General features: G+C 38.6%; 1 protein-coding gene across 2 annotated transcripts in view; it reads left to right on the top strand.

The window, feature by feature from the left end:
* LOC124721518 (protein PRRC2C-like) overlaps positions 1-17,373 on the top strand; it is a 244,063-nt gene that overhangs the window by 142,596 nt on the left and 84,094 nt on the right. For both annotated transcript variants that reach the window (XM_047246536.1, XM_047246535.1), the window contains one exon: positions 7,491-7,899. In XM_047246536.1, coding sequence (XP_047102492.1) covers positions 7,491-7,899 — 409 coding nt within the window. The remainder of the gene's footprint in view (positions 1-7,490; positions 7,900-17,373) is intronic.

Raw genomic sequence — 17,373 nt, 5'->3', positions numbered from 1 at the left:
ATCCATCCATCCAAGCCCCTTCCCCTTTTGGAAAGGTGCTGCTAAGCAGCCATGGAACTGGCTACTGTCTTCTGGTTGTACATCTTCATCTTCAGTAGTCCTTATTGACACCCACTATGAAAGGGGTGCAGGTGAAGGAGGGGTTAAAATAGTTTCTTTATTAATACATTGAACTTAACTGCACCATGAACCTGGTCAGAAGTGGCTGTGGACAGGCATCAGGATGAATGCAAACAAGTCTTCAAATAATCCAGCCAGCTTTTACACTCATTAGAGTATGTTTCCATCTTAATGGAATGTTTTGGCCGTGTTGCGACAGGCCTAGCAAGGGCCAAAGTTCTCAGGGACCCAAGCTGAGCACGCAGTGGAATGCTGACTAGGCCTGCTGACATGATGGCAACAACCAAGGCCCACATGGGGTCCAGGTGTAGCATGGTGCGGGGCAAGGCAGCAATGTCTTGGACTTTGCAGCAGGTCCCAGTGGCATGGTGCCAAGAGTCAGCCAAAGAGCAGGGGTGGGTGGCTGGCAAAGTGTTGGCTGCCAGGGCTTGGCACAGAGACAGGGTCCCTTCCCTGTGGCCAAGTGTCACCATACTAACAGCAAAGACTGGTCGACACAGACTGGCTGTCACATACTTCCCATCTGGCCAAATGCTGACTGGCTGCTTCGGTTGTACTTAAATGATGCTCCTGCCCACTGACTGCAGCAGTCAAGGCATTTTAGTGTTCCACTGAATTATCAGGAAGAGAGGCAATGACTGGCTGTTGTAGCCAGCAGCAGGTCAGCTGCAGTTCTTCCTGGTGACTGGCCTGGTTTCGTCAAACGAAGGCTGTGACACGGAAGAGGTATTGGTCCACTCGACATGACGGACCAGCACTTCACTGACTCCACTATGATCTGATTACCACCCTAGTGCTCCATCACTTGCCCCAAGTCCCATTATAACTTCTTCACTTTATAGTTCAAAGCAGCTATATTTTTCTTTGTCTCCTCTTTCTGTCTGGTGTATATAATGTAACATGGCAGTGGTATGCCAAAATACTTGATGTGAAGTGGTAGAAGGTGGACACACTTTAGACTCTCAAGGAAGGAAGTAGTTGTTTTCCCTTAGTGGAGTGTAAAGTTGGGACAGTTTGCCTCCTCTTAAATGCTTTTAGATTTTAAACTTACAGTTCCATTTTTTGTGCCTGCACATAAAATTAGTTCTTGAATGTTGATACTTATTTCTCTATGATTAGTTTAGAGTCAAAAATTTCCTTTTGCAATCTCACTTCAGATAAAGAAGCTGGAATGAGGTATTTGTATTGTTTGGCTGTGACAGTGTCAGAAATTTTGGAGGTCTGGTAAACATGTCAGATAAATAGAAAGCAAATAATGAGTAACACCATTGTTGCTGAGTGAGGGTTTAAGGAGACAAACAGCCAAGGTTCAAATGGCTCTGAGCACTATGGGACATCTGAGGTAATCAGTCCCCTAGAACTTAAACCTAACTAACCTAAGGACATGACACACATCCATGCCCAAGGCAGGATTCGAACCTGCGTCCGTAGCGGTCGCGCGGTTCCAGACTGAAGCGCCAAGAACCGCTCGGCCACACCAGCCGGCAAACAGCCAAGGCCATTAGTCTCCTGTTCACCCCCAGGACAGAAAGAGTGTACCCAGTCTGTCTGAATATAGAGTAAATTCTGCTTGCTAGTTTCAGAAAGTGTTCTAAATGCTTGCGTAGCATGTATCTGAGGTGGAAACATGAGAACCTGCCTGGTATTCACCTAACGGGATGTGGGGAAACCGCCTAAAAACCACATTCAGACTGCCACACGCACTGACCCCTCATCACTAACACAAGTTAACAAATTTAAGCATTTTTTTCTGCATCTGGTTTGTAAATGGGTGGATTTACCTAATTTTGGGGTGCTAAATACACTGGTAAAATCAGTTTCTTTATGATGTCACATTTCCTAGATACACAGTAGATTAAAAAATGGTAATAGCAAATATTGACACAATTAAGTCAAACAGAAATACACATTCAAAAGGTTTGAAATCAATACTTTTTATAATTTCTGCCTAGCAAGCAATAAAACCCGGGTTGGAGTCCTCATCCCTAGCACAAATTTTAATTCATTTCGTCTGCTTCGATCAACACTATTTTGTATGTATATATGGGCATGCTGCCAATAAAAGGTCCAAATTAGTTCAGAAGATATTTTCACCTTTAATCGTCTTTGGTTTTTGAAAAATGTGACGACGGAGCTCTTCTTTTGTTGCCGTTTCTTCACTCTCCCTAACAAGACCCCAGCAGTAGTCACCCATCATCGAAGGGTTCCAGTGGCCTTGGTAACGGTGTTCCATGAAAGAATGTCTTGGTGAAAGTGTTCACCATGCTCATCACTTCCAAATTTTCCGGGAAGAAATCAAGGTGAGAATGTAAAAAGTGAATTTCAAGTGACATTCTACACCTCATGTTCCAATAGATCATTCACAATGGTAACATAGTTTTTTGTTATTTCTGTTACCCAAAAAGCCCTTCGCAGTGGCTTTAAAAGAAGACCAAGCAGATAATTGGATATGTGATTTTGGTACCAAAGGTTGGCTCTTTCAGAAATTTTCTTATTTGTGGTCCAACAAATATGCCCTCTTTCAGCTTTGCGTCACTTAATTTGGGAAACTTTTCTTTTAAGTGATTGAAGGCCTCACCTTCTTTATCCAGACTTTTTACAAAGTTCTTGATAAGGCCCAACTTGATATGAAGGGGAGACAAAATGATTTTATCAGGTTCAACCAATGGGGTATTGTTCACATTTATGTTTCCAGGAACATATGACTTCCTTATAGGCCATTCCTTGACTGTATAGTGGTTCTTGGTGTCACGGCTGCCCCAAAGGCACAAAAAGCAGCAGTATTTCATGAATCCAGCCTGTAAACCTGTAAGGAGTGCAACAACTTTTAAATTACAGCAAAGCTGCCATTCATGATGCTTACATTTGATTGCCTCTAGCAGCAAAGCCATGGTTTCATAAGTGTCTTTCATGTCTACTGCATAAGCCAAAGGTATTGATGGAAATGCATTGCCATTACGCAGTAATACTGCTTTCAAGCTGGTTTTACTGGAGTCAATAAATAGTCGCCACTCCTGTGGATTATGTTGTACACCTAGTTGTAAAGTTTGCACTATCTTCCATCGGAAATGCTCACTGAGGATACCTTTCACATCACTGGATTACCATACCAACCATTTACTGTCGATTTGTAGATCTTCTAGCTTTCCTCTGCAAATCAAAAACAAACATCTACATCTACATACATACTCCGCAATCCACCATACGGTGTGTGGCAGAGGGTACCTCATACCACAACTAGCATCTTCTCTCCCTGTTCCATTCACAAACAGAAGGAGGGGAAAAATGACTGCCTATATGCGTCTGTACAAGCCCTAATCTCTCTTATCTTTGTGGTCTTTCCGCAAAATGTAAGTTGGCGGCAGTAAAATTGTACTGCAGTCAGCCTCAAATGCTGGTTCTCTAAATTTCCTCAGTAGCTATTCACGAAAAGAATGCCTCCTTTCCTCCAGAGACTCCCACCTGAGTTCCTGAAGCATTTCCGTAACACTCGCGTGATGATCAAACCTACCAGTAACAAATCTAGCAGCCCGCCTCTGAATTACGCTTGAGCAGTACTCAAGAATAAGTCGTATTAGTGTTTTATAAGCGGCCTCCTTTACAGATGAACCACATCTTCCCAAAATTCTACCAATGAACCGAAGACGACTATCCGCCTTCCCCACAACTGCTATTACATGCTTGTCCCAAGTCATATCGCTCTGCAATGTTACGCCCAAATATTTAATCGACGTGACTGTGTCAAGCGCTACACTACTAATGGAGTATTCAAATATTATGGGATTCTTTCTCCTATTCATCTGCATTAATATACATTTATCTATATTTAGAGTTAGCTGCCATTCTTTACACCAATCACAAATCCTGTCCAAATCATCTCGTATCCTCCTACAGTCACTCAACGACGACACCTTCCTGTACACCACATTATCATCAGCAAACAGCTGCACATTGCTATCCACCCTATCCAAAAGATCATTTATGTAGATAGAAAACAACAGTGGACCTACCACACTTCCCTGGGGCACTCCAGATGATACCCTCACCTCCGATGAACACTCACCATCGAGGACAACGTACTGGGTTCTATTCCTTACGAAGCCTTCGAGCCACTTACATATTTGGGAACCAATCCCATATGCTCGTACCTTAGTTAGGAGCCTGCAGTGGGGCACCGAGTCAAACGCTTTCCGGAAGTCAAGGAATGTGGCATCCGTCTGGTTCGCAAGATATCATGTGAAAAAAGGGCAAGTTGTGTTTTGCAGGAGTGATGCTTTCTAAAGCCGTGCTCATGCATGGACAGCAACTTCTCTGTCTCAAGGAAATTCATTATATTTTAACTGAGAATATGTTTGAGAAACCTGCAACAAACGGATGTTAAGGATATTGGTCTGTAATTTTGAGGATCCGTCCCTCTACCCTTCTTATATACAGGCGTCACCTGCGCTTTTTTCCACTCGCTCGGAACTTTACATTGGGCAAGAGATTCACGATAAATGCAAGCTAAGGAGCCAGTGCAGTAGAGTACTCTCTGTAAAACCGAATTGGAATCCCATCAGGACCTGGAGATTTATTTATTTTCAACCCATTCAGCTGCTTCACAACCCCAGGGATGTCTATCACTGTCCTCCATACGGGAAACTGTACGAGACTCAAAAGGTGGTGTGTTTGTACGAGCCTCCTGCGTGAAAGATTTATCAAATGTTAAATTTAAAATTTCATCTTTCGTTTTGCTGTCTTCCGTTGCCAGGCCAGACTGATTAGTGAGTGACTGGATGGAAGCCTTCGACTCGCGTACCGATTTTATGTAAGGCCAGAATTTCCTTGGGTTTTCAGCAAGATCTTTTGCTAAGGTATGACGATGGTAGTGGTTGTATGCTTCACGCATCACTCTTTTTACAGTAGTGCTAATCTCTACTAACTTTTGCCTGTCCTCATTCTCCCGCTCTTTCTTGTACCACAAGTGCAACTGTCTTTGCTTCCTGAGCATTCTCCGAATTGTGCTGTTAAACCATGGTGGGGTGTTCCGTCCGTAACCCACTTTTTCAGCACATACTTCTCCAATTCGTGATTTACAATGTGTTTAAAATTTGCCCATAATTCTTCCACGTCCATTGTACCGGAAGTAAATGAAGTCGATTCATTTACTAAGTGGGATGCTAACAACTGCTTATCTGCTCTTTCTAGTAAGAATACTCCCTTAGCCTTCTTGACCGACTTTTTAACTTTCGTAACCATAGTCGTAATGACAACATCATAATCACTAATCCCTGTCTCAGCACTGACACCGTTGATGAGGTCTGATCTGTTCGTGGCTATCAGATCTAAAATATTTCCACTAGGTGTTGGCTGTTGATTTAGCTGCTCAATACAGTTTTCGGATAATGTGTTCAAAAGTAATTCACACGACGGCTTGTCTGTACCACCTGTAATGAATCCATAGACATTCCAGTCTATAGTAGGTAGGTAGAATTCGCCTCCGACTAATATAGCATGATCCGGGTACTTCTGCGATACAGAGTGTAGACCCCCTTTGAATGATTCTAGAACTGTCACAGTGGAACCTGGTGGCCGGTAATAACACCTAACAATTAACTTTATTTCTCGTAGCCCTGTTAAACGTGTGCAGATAACTTCACAATCACACTCTACTTCCACCTCAGTAGACACAATATTTTTGTCAACAAGTAAACATCAAAACAGAACAACAGCAAAAAGCGAAATACTGAATATGAAAAATAAAAAAAACCTTTAAAAACTCAAAAATGGTATGTGCTAGAACATTTTGAAAGGTATATTCAGATTCTACACACCAAAATACATACTAGTTGATGTATCACATCCCAGATGCAGAATGGCTGTTGACTAGTGTAATCAGTCCTTGGCCATTATGCCTCCCTGCCCCAGTAGTGGGCCGGCCGTAGTGGCCGTGTGGTTCTAGGCACTACAGTCTGGAGCTGAGCGGCTGCTACGGTCGCAGGTTTGAATCCTGCCTCGGGCATGGATGTGTGTGATGTCCTTAGGTTAGTTAGGTTTAATTAGTTCCAAGTTCTAGGCGACTGATGACCTCAGAAGTTAAGTCACATTGTGCTGAGAGCCATTTGAACCATTTTTGAACCCAGAAGTGGTCATGTTAATGCATGGCTATTGGAATGGGTATGCCGTTGCATTGTTGTAATACTCATGGAAATGTAAATTTGCCAACATTAATAACTGGAGAGTTAAGACTCTTGGGTGTTTTAAGATAATAAGGTTTCAGTATAAATGCTTGGAAGACCACAGAAAATATTCAGAGTATCCTCAGATGTTTAGATGCGAGGGTGAGTACAGAGGAAGAAATATTGCTCCTATTGTTGACAAACATTCATTTTACATGAAGGTAACCATGTTTCTTAGGAATATTGTTTTGTTTCTCATTGACTGTAACTCTGTCCAAAAAATTCTGCTCTCTACAACTCATTTTCTTTTTCGCCCTTTGTTATTGTGTTTCCTTCCTTCATTTCACTTGTAAGCCTCTAATATATAATATGATGACTGAGCAGGATAGCGTAGTAGTTAGCACATGGGACTTGCATTTGGGACGATAACTGTTCAAACCTGCATCTGGCCATGTAGATGTAGATTTAGATTTTATGTGATTTCCCTAAATCCCTTAAGACAAATGCTGGGATGGTTCCTTCGAAAGGAAATGGCTGCTTTCCTTCTCCATCCTTCCCTAATCCAAGCTTGTGCTTCTTCTCTGATGTTCTCATTGGCGGTGGGACATTAAACACTATTCTCCTCTTCCTCCTTATGTACTGAGGTAGTTGTTGAATATGCTTTCCTTGTGTGCAACTAGCAATAAAGTGTTTTACTGATGTTCTTTATTCTACCTTAACTTGTTTTGCGGTACATCAAGAGAATACTGAATTATTCTAATCATTGCTGAAGTCAGAAATGTAGAAAGCAAATTTTATTGTTACTTCTGTGTTAATAAGAGTTCTGTGTAATGTTTTGTATGTGTGACATCATTTCACCTGTAAATACAGCAGTAAAATACTGGAAGCTCCATAATTACAGTGAAAACCACTAGTTTCACATTTTTGCGAGTTCCTAAATCATGCTATGTGACAACACCAATGATTCATCAAAGACTACTATAACCAATTCCTATCTTATCCACGGATAATCCAATGAAGTGTTCTGAATGTGGCGAACTGCTTGTCAATTCATCATTAGATAATTGCAGTAAAGTTTCTCAGTGTTTCCTCTGTCAAACCATTACGAAACGTATTAATTTCTAAAGCATATTTTAAAAGAAACACAGAAGATCAACTTAAGGTTAATGTTGATTGATCCATACACTGACTTATTTTTTATTGCTGTTGCAGAAGCTCCATTGGATGAGAGTGTAACCAAGGCAAAAGAAAATAAATCAATTGAAAGTGATGCATCTAGTAGGGATGTGAAGCGAATGGAGGAAAGCCCATCCTCTTCTGAACTGAAGACTGAGAAGGAACAAAGAAACAGAAGCCACACACGTCAAGAGCAGCCTCGAGGTAGACACAGTGGCTACGCAGTGTATCGTGGAGGTGGCTGGGGTCAACAGCGAGACTCGAGAGTGAATCGTTGGGGTGGATCAAATAGGAACGTTCATAATTTACGTGACGAGTGGACTGAATCGGAAGAGATTTCAGGAGATGAAGTTTCTGCCTCAACAGAATCTGGAAAAGAAGACATAGGACGTGCCATTGGTGCACCACCTAGAAGAGTGGAGAAAGATAATCGGCGTACTCCTCGGTATGAATGTTTTAAATATTGTATTTACGATACTGTGGTATCAGTGATGATCAAATATGTAATGTAGACTGAAGTTTTAAGTCTTGCATAAAAAAGGTGTAGAAGAAATTGTAACAGAGGTAGAAAACTACAATATTTTCAGCAGTCACTTAACTGCTGCGTTTTTAATGTAGTCAAATAGCTGTAAGTAGTAATAGCTGTAAGAGCTTCTATAGCGTATCCTGGTATATTGTTCGCACTTCTATACAATGCTATTGTTGATATTATGTTTAAAGAAATATTAGCTTCAGTTGTTTATATTTCTTCCAAAGAGCAGAAGATTTCATAGTATTGATTTTCTATGTGTAAAGTTCCTCTCTCCATTCTTGAAGACATTCTTTCTTACCATACTAGAACATAATTGCTTTTCAGTGATGCTTCATCAGTTATTTGTCTTACAAACTGTCCACTCTGGGCTTCTGCCTCTGTTGTCTGGTTATGGTCAGACTACTTCAAGTTTTGTGAGACTTTACATGATAAAATATGTGGAGTACGAAATCTTAATTTTCAATATAAAATTGTCTTGAGTGCACATTTACGAAATCAACAGTTTTGATTGCTGAAGCAATCATCTTGAGACCTAAAATAAACAAAAATTTTGTTTTATAAAAGGTTCTGCCGGCCGGAGTGGCCGAGCGGTTCTAGGCACCACAGTCTGGAACCGCGTGACCGCTACGGTCGCAGGTTCGAGTCCTGCCTCGGACATGGATGTGTGTGATGCCCTTAGGTTAGTTAGGTTTAAGTAGTTCTAAGTTCTAGGGGACTGATGACCACAGCAGTTGACTCCCATAGTGCTCAGAGCAAACCATTTTATAAAAGGTTCTAACTGCTTAAAATATATACTGTCTATCAAGAACAGAAATTGACAAAGAACATACGCATAAAATATATTTACAGTAACTCGTCACGTGTAGTACAAATGTTGTACAGAGTCTTTAAAACTACTGTGTGTTCTATAGTGATGCTACTGTTTAAGACAATTCACATCTGCTAAAGGGCGCAGCAGTTTGCATAGTTACTTCATTCAATGTGTTGTCACCGTTGATGTAATCGTCTTCTTTCCGACGACTGGTTCTAGGTAGTTCTCCATGTTTGTCTATCCTAGGCAAACTTACACTATCTGTAAAACTACCACAACCTACATCTATTTGAACCTGTTCATTGTACTCGAGCCTTGGCCTACCCAATGCTGTTGTGTCCCCCCACCCCCCCTTCTTCCCTCCAATACCAAATTGAAAATTCTCTTATGTCTTAGAATGCAACTTACACTCCGATCGCTTCTTTTAGGTAAGTTATGCCATGAACTTCTGTTCTCCCCAGTTTGATTCAGTATCTCATAGTTGGTTATGTGATCTACATATCTAATATTCAGCATTCTTCTGTGATATCACATCTCAAAATATTCTTTTTGCTTCTTGTCTGAACTGCATATTGTCCACATTTTACTTCAGTACAAGGTTACACTCCAGACAAAACCCTTTAGAAAGGACTTCCTAACACTTAAATTGATATTGGATGTTAACAAATTTCTGTGATTCAGAAATGTTTTTCTTGCTATTGCCAGTTTGCATTTTGTATCCTCTCTTCTTTGCCCATCATCAGTTATTTTACCAGTCAAATAACAAAACTTACCTACTGCTTTTAATTTCCCATTTCTTAATCTAATTCCCTCAGCATTGCCTGTTTGAATTAAATCACAGTCCATTACTCTCATTTTAATTATGTTGATGTTCCTCTTGTTTCATTTTTCAAGACACTATCTGTTCTGTTCAACAGTTCTTTCAAACCCTTATCTGTCTGATAGAATTACAGTGTCATTGGCAAACCTGAAAGTTTTTATTTAAGAGAATCATAAGGGCCTAAAGCAGACTGTCATGAATTTTGACATTGCTCCTGACATCTATGGATCTTATAGTGAATCAGCTTTGTGTATGCTGGCCCACATTGTATATATGAACGTTCACAAAAATGTCTTTCACAGATTCCTCCAATATTCATTTCCATGTGAGTTTAAAGCAGAAAGCCTAATATTGTTGCTCTGATCGATTGTTATCTAGTGTTGCCAACATAATTTAGTGTCCGCATCATGAACATAGTAGTAGCACTTATACTTTTAGTTCTATCTGAACCCCAAGCCACAGAATTTGGTAATGAAAATAACAGTGACTATGAAGTGTTGGAATAGGTCATAATTTTGTGTGTGTGTGTGTGTGTGTGTGTGTGTGTGTGTGTGTGTGTGTGTGTGTATTGTGTATTGTGTATTGTGTAGTAGTATTTATTCTTTTATGTTCATATTCGAGTTTACCGTTAATTAAAAACTTTCCAACTGTCAAAACACGCTATTCTCACTAGCCTATATAAGTAAATATTGTGAATTAACACTATATTTATTATTAATCTTAAATATTAGTTAATATTTAGTGACCTAAATAGGTACATTATCTTTTCTTAGGAAGTGTGGGATGTTGATACTGGGTTAAAAATAGGAGGCCAGACCTGTAATACAGCTGGTTTGTCTATGAATTAGATTTTCACAGATATTTATTTTTCTCAAAACTGTGTGTTCTTGTTTTGGGTCCTTGTGGTTCTCAGTGCCTCATTTCTTCTCCATGGCCTTTAATACCCTTTCCAAATTTCTCCTTGTGCTCAATGTGCAGATTGAATAACATCAGCGATTGACTACAAACCTGTCTGTCTCGCTTCTGAACTATGACTTCCCTTTCGTTTCTGTGTGACTTCTATAACTGCAGTCTTGTTCTTGTTGAAAGTGTAAATAACCTTCACCTGTATGCTTCGCCTGTTACCTTCAAAATATCGGAGAATGTGGTCCATTTAACATTTTCAAAAATTTTTATTTCTGTGAATGCTATAAATGTAAGTCTGCCTTTCTTCAGCCGGTCTTGTAGGGTAAGTTTTCGTCTCAATTTCATATTGTATGTTCCTGAATTTCTTCAGGATCCAAACTAATGTTCCCTGAGGACAGCTTCTGCAAGTTTTTTTCATTCTTCTGCAAATAATTTGTGTCACTATTTTGCAGCCATGATTGATCTAGTGGTTAGGTAACATTCACACCTGCCGACACCTGCCTTCTTCAGAAATAGAATTACAATGAAACCCCGCTTTTACACTTTTCAAGGGACTTCAGAAAAATAGTGTAAAATGCGGGAAAATGTAAAATGTGGGAAATAATGTTTTAAGCTGTAAAAGTTATGTGTAGGATACCCCCTTGCACTTTATGTATGATGCATGTACATAACAGGCATCAAAAGACTTGTCAGTGAATTTTTTACTGTCTAATAAAGGTCTATTAGCTAATAAAAACCGCTGATGTAACTGGGATTGATAACTATCTGCCAAGTGGAAACGTTTGACTTAATTTCAATTGTCATAATCAGTGTTTTTGGAAAGCCTGCAGCTGTCATTCATTATTTAAATAATGAGATACTGCACTAGTTACGTATTTTTTCATGCTTAGTACGACACGTTTCAAGAATTTTTTTCTCGTTGTCAAGTGCAATTATGTAAATAAGTATTTTGTATGGTGTTTGAATGTGTGTTATTCTGAGTCTTTTTGAGGTTATCAGGCACTGTGCCTCATCAGTTATGTAGAAAACCACACACACACGCAAACTATCACTCACATTGTTTGTTTGTGTAACATAAAAAAGAAATACATATGTAAATACTGAACTTGACAACGAGAATAAATTCCCGAAACACATTTTGCTCAGCATGAATACAATACATAACTGGCACTGTGTTTACACTAAAAACATTTGAACAACACAAAGTGAATGACTGTGTCAACTAGCGCTCCACATTGCCATATGCCGAAACACGCCAAATATGGTTCGACAAAGGTGTCACGATGATCACAAGACTCACGAAACTGCATTTGTGCAGTAGAGACAGTTTGGAAATGGTTGTGATTGGTCATGATATCTTCATTCGAACGAACCTAGTTATATACTCCCAATAGCCACCACGCCACGTAGAGCTGGGCAGCAGCGGGAGATACGGCATGAATTGTTAAAACTTTTACTTGTTTACCCGTTCAAGTCCACTGAATAGAGTGCCCTGGTGTCAAGAAACTTAACCACATAATATTTGTAAACACTACTGGATGGCCAACATTTTGCCAGCATCATATTTTCTCCACAAACATTTCTTCGTAATGCGTAAATTGCGGGAAAATTATAAATATGTTGATGCAAAATCAAGTGCAAATTAATATTATGGGTATAGGAAACTTGACGGGACCAATAAAAATGTCATAAATGGCGGGAAAACGTTAATTCCGGGTACGAAGCGGGGCTATACTGTATTTCATTCTTCTTAAAATCCAAAAGTAGTTCTGCTGTCTTGTCTATCTTGCACACTAGGTGAAATATTTTGGCCATGGCTGGCTCCCCAGGGTTCTCACTGGAATGTCGTCTATGCCAGGGGCCTTATTTCCACTCATGTCTTTCAGTATTTGGTCAGATTCTTCTCACAGTGTCATCTTATTTTTCTAATGTGAAAACAAAATTAAACAAAATACTCTAGAAAAAGAATGTTTGCAGTATAACTGAGTGTAGTAAAAGAATTCCACAAGTGATACTACTAAAATGTTGGGAGAATATATGAGAAGACAAAAGGTATTTTCTAATGAGCAGGCTGACACTTGATAATTAAGAGGTGCACATCAGTAAATTACAAAATAATTTAACAAAGAAAATGCAAGTTTCAAGAGGCCAAAGAGTGCACCAAGTGTGGGTTGCTTTTTTTCAGGCAGATTGTAGATTGTATTTTATTGGTCCTGTTGTCTACATAGCAGCTTATGCATAAGACATTGGACAAGTCAAGTTATAAATATACAGTCTGAAAGTAATTTCAAGGCATACATATTTAAGCTTACAATAATACACTTTACACGTAAGTATTTATATAACACATTTCATAAATTTAAATATTCTTCAATGGAGTAAAAGCAGTGATGCTGTAAATATGACTTTATAGATTTTCCAAATGTATTGACCTCAGTGATAGCTTTTATGTTTTCAGGAAGTTTGTTATAAAGCTTAACTCTCATGTGAAAAGTACCTTTTTGGCACAGTGCTGTGCTGATTTGAGTCATATGTAAGTTTCTGTTTTGTCTGGTAAAGTGCTCATGTATATCACAGTTTTTTTGTAGTCTCTGGTCCTTGCCTATTACATTTAATTTAAAGAACAAAAGGGTTTCCATAATGTATACACATGGTAATGGGGGAATACCAGATTTCTTAAACAGGGGTTTACAAGAGTCTCTAGGCTTGCACCCAAACAAGATTCTAATGGCCCTTTTTTGTAGTTTAAAAGTGCTATTAGCTATTTTAGAGTTTCCCCAGAAGGTGACCCCATATCTAAGACGAGAATGAAAGTACGCATGATATGCATTCAATACTGTTTTCTCACTACAGCTTGATTTTAATGAACAAAGAAGATAACATGTTTTGCTCAGTTCTGCATTGAGATATTCAATATGCTTATTCCATCTGATGTTACTCTGCAGCCAAAGTCCTAAGAATTTGGTTTCAGTACTGTTACCAACTGGTTCGTCATTGATAGAGACTGATGGGATAAGCATGTCCTTGTTAGGAACAATGTGGAATTTTAGAGCAACGGTTTTCTTACTGTTTATTACAAGCTGATTACTCTGTGCCCAGCTGCTAAGTTGTTTCGTGACCGTGTTTACTGTCTGCTGTAACTGTACACCGTCGTCTCCTTTTAGTAGAATCGTGATGTCATCTGCAAATATGATTGATTTTTATGCATCAATATTTAGGCTTAGATCATTTATGTACAGAAGAAACTGAAGGGGTCCCAATACGGATCCTTGGGGTACACCACATTTTATTTGTTTATAGTCAGATAAGTCATTAGATACAGTTTTTAGTTCAATATTTGTGTGCTTGACGCATACTGCCTGCATACGATTTGTCAGGAAGGACCTGATCCACTTGTTGGACAGACCTCGAATACCATATCTTTCTAGCTTTGATAGCAGAATTTTATGGTCCACCATGTCAAAAGCTTTTGACAAGTCAATAAAGACTCCTATTGTTTCCTGTTTTTTGTCCATCAGGTTTAGGATGGAATTGATGCACTCATAGACAGCAGTTGTCGTTGACCTCTTATTTCTGAATCCATGTTGTTCTTTACATAGGATGCTGTTTTTATTTATAAATTTCATAAGTTTCTCATACATAACTTTTTCCAGTACTTTAGAGATGCAGGAGGAAATTGTGATGGGTCTGTAGTTATTTACATTGTCTTTATCCCCTTTTTTATATACAGGAATAACTTTTGATGTTTTTAACACATCAGGGAAAGTGCCTGCCTGAAGTGAGCAGTCGCATAAATGTGTGAGTACTTCAATTAGGTTTGATGCGCTCTTCTTTAACATTGTTGCAGGTATACCATCAATATCTGCCGATTTGGAATTTTTTAGTTCTTTTATTGCTTTAGCTACTTCATCTTGTGAAACAGAACTGATGTACATTGATCCTCTACAAGCACTTATTTTATATTCATTTGCCTGGATGCTCTTAAAGTTTGATTGTAACATATTTTCAGCAACACCTGTGAAAAAGTTGTTAAATGTGTTAGCTACTTCTAAGGGGTTTGTTACTTTTTTATTTTTATGTGATAGTGTTATATTTTTCCAAGGTTGTCTGTATTCTCCACATTCTTTTTTTATAACACTCCACATAGCCTTTGATTTATTAGCTGAATTATAAATGATTTCATCATTATGCATTATTTTTGCTGCTTTTATTACTTTTCTTAATATTTTGGAGTATTTTTTATAGTATTCGCGTACTACAGGTGAGGAATTTTTTGAGTTACATATTTCATGAAGTAGTCTTTTCTTCTGGCATGAAACCCTTATTGCCTTTGTGATCCAGCTGTTTGTTCTAGAGTTTCCCCGTATGGTAAATGTTTTCAGTGGGAATGCAAGTTCAAAGAAATGGGTTAATGTATCAATGAAAGTGTCGAATTTTTCATTTATATCGTTCATTTTGTACACTCCTAGCAATTTTTCTTTCTGTAATAAGTTGTTGAAGTAGTTCACATTATGCTGATTATAGCTTCAATATGCTGTTCTAAAAGACATGTTGTTAATAATACTGCCTTGTACTTTTATGCTTAATATTTGAGCGAGATGATCACTAAAACCTGCATTGAAAATTTTTAGTGAGGTGTTGTGTAAACTCTTCTTTACTAGAATCTGATCAAGAGATGTTTGACAAGTTTCTGATACTCGGGTAGCTGCTTTTATATCAGCCTTTAAATTGTAGGACGTTGCAAGGTTCAAAATGGTCTCCCTATTTCCACTATTCGTGAGGAAGTCAATATTGAAGTCACCACAGATTATCAATTCACAACCCATTTTATTTACTTTATTTAGCAGTGACTCCATTTTTTTTAAGAAAAGTTCAAAATTCCCGGACGGTGATCGGTAAACTGTAGCAATAACCAGGTTGAACTGAGTAATTTTTATAGCTGCAATTTCATAATCCTTTTCGACATTTGCCCTAGTTAAGTCAGGTAGTGTAATAAAATCTACATTATCCTTTGTGTAAATTGCTACCCCACCCTGCTTGCTGTTTTTCCTGCAGTAGTAAGCAGCCAAGACAAATTTGTTTATTTTCGTATTCTGGATTAATTCTGGGTTAAGCCAGTGCTCAGAAATGCATAACACTGAGATATCATTAAGTTAATGTGTTAATAGAACGTTAATTTCGTCGATCTTATTACGCAGGGATTGCACATTATGGTGATAAATTTTTAGTTCGGGCGTATTCAAGATTTGGTAATTGGGAATCATATTTACAGCATCACATACCTCTAGTTTAAATTAGGAACGTCAGCAGTGTTCTATTTTCGTTCTTCTTTCTTCTTTATTTTGTTTTCCTTGCTGTTGGAAGGATGTTCAGGAAGCTGATAAATTGTTCTATCCCTTACAAGTCTTTCTTTGATTATTTCACTAACACGATCACAAACAAATCTTTTCCCTTCATAGTTCAAATGCATTCCATGCTTCGTGTGCAGATTTCCATGCAGCTTGCTTATATCCAGTACATCGCACTTAGTGTATTGAGAACACAGTTTCCTTATTTTAATGTTTGTTTTCCGAATTTCTTTGTTTACACACGAACTATAAATCAGATCATGCCTATGAGGAAGTGTGGCAACTACTGTGTTTCTGCATTTATTAGCTTGTAAAAAATTCTGTAGCGTTTTCACGCAAACCTCTGCTTCATTTTTTGCCACATCGTTTGAACCCATTATACAGACGATAAAGTCATTTTCACCCTCTGACTTCTTGTTATCAGTTGCTGATGTATTGTGGACTACTGTAGATGGTACACAAGGAAGCAGTCTTGCTGTCTCCTTGACTTTACTGATGGGTATCTTTCCATTATCAAATGGCAACCTGCTCATTAGAATATGCATTCGATATTTGCATATATGTAATACTTTTAATACTGCCAAAATTTTTTTTCCTTGCAAATTTTGTTCTTATGCAACATATTTAATCATGTTACTGTGCACACCGTTGTGTCCAGCAGCAGATGTACATTTGTCTCTATCTTAAATTCTTGCATCATAGAACACACGGTTGTTTTCATTACTCAGTGTGTGTTCGTACTGCATGTAATTAGTTACTGTAAACATTTTTAGTGGTATGTTCTGTCACTTTCTTTTATTTTTATGCAGTACATATTGTTAGCAGACACAGCTTTTTATGAACAGTACTCTCTTTTGTTAACTTTAAATTCGAAGATGATTGCTGGAGCAGTTGTAACTGGTCATTATTGTATAAATGTGCAATCAAGAAAATTTTTATATTTTTAAATATGAAGATAGCTATTGGACCTAGCCAGCTTGAAACCAAAGTTGATGAATCTTTCACATATCCATAGTATAGCTAGTTCCATTACTTTCACTTCATTCAGCTTTACAATTTATTTATTTATTTGCTGGTATGGATTGTGGACCGCCGAAAGCCTTTCTATTTGATTCCACTGGAATTAACTGTATATCAGGTGTCTGGACTGCAATGAGTGGAGTTCGTGCGTAATGCCGTGGTGGCGGTGGTGGTGACAATGAAAGGGTAAAGCCATACACAGGCACAAAGCTCGTTTGTCTCGAATAGCCCCTGGGCTATTCGTAATCGTCAAATGTGACAAGCTGTTTTACTACGTGAGACACTGTAGAGAGGTTTGCAATTTTAAATGCAACATTGGCATATGTGTCTGATGATTCGTATCTTGAAGCTACTGTCTCACCTTTCCTTGTTGGCCAAATAGTGGCCAGGAAACTGTTGTTCTCCTCCCATCTACATCTACATGGATACTCTGCAAATCACATTTAAGTGCCTGGCAGAGGGTTCATCGAACCACCTTCACG

Source organism: Schistocerca piceifrons, chromosome X, assembly GCF_021461385.2.
Source record: "Schistocerca piceifrons isolate TAMUIC-IGC-003096 chromosome X, iqSchPice1.1, whole genome shotgun sequence".
Lineage (NCBI taxonomy): Eukaryota > Metazoa > Arthropoda > Insecta > Orthoptera > Acrididae > Schistocerca > Schistocerca piceifrons.
This window is presented reverse-complemented; position numbering and strand designations above follow the sequence as displayed.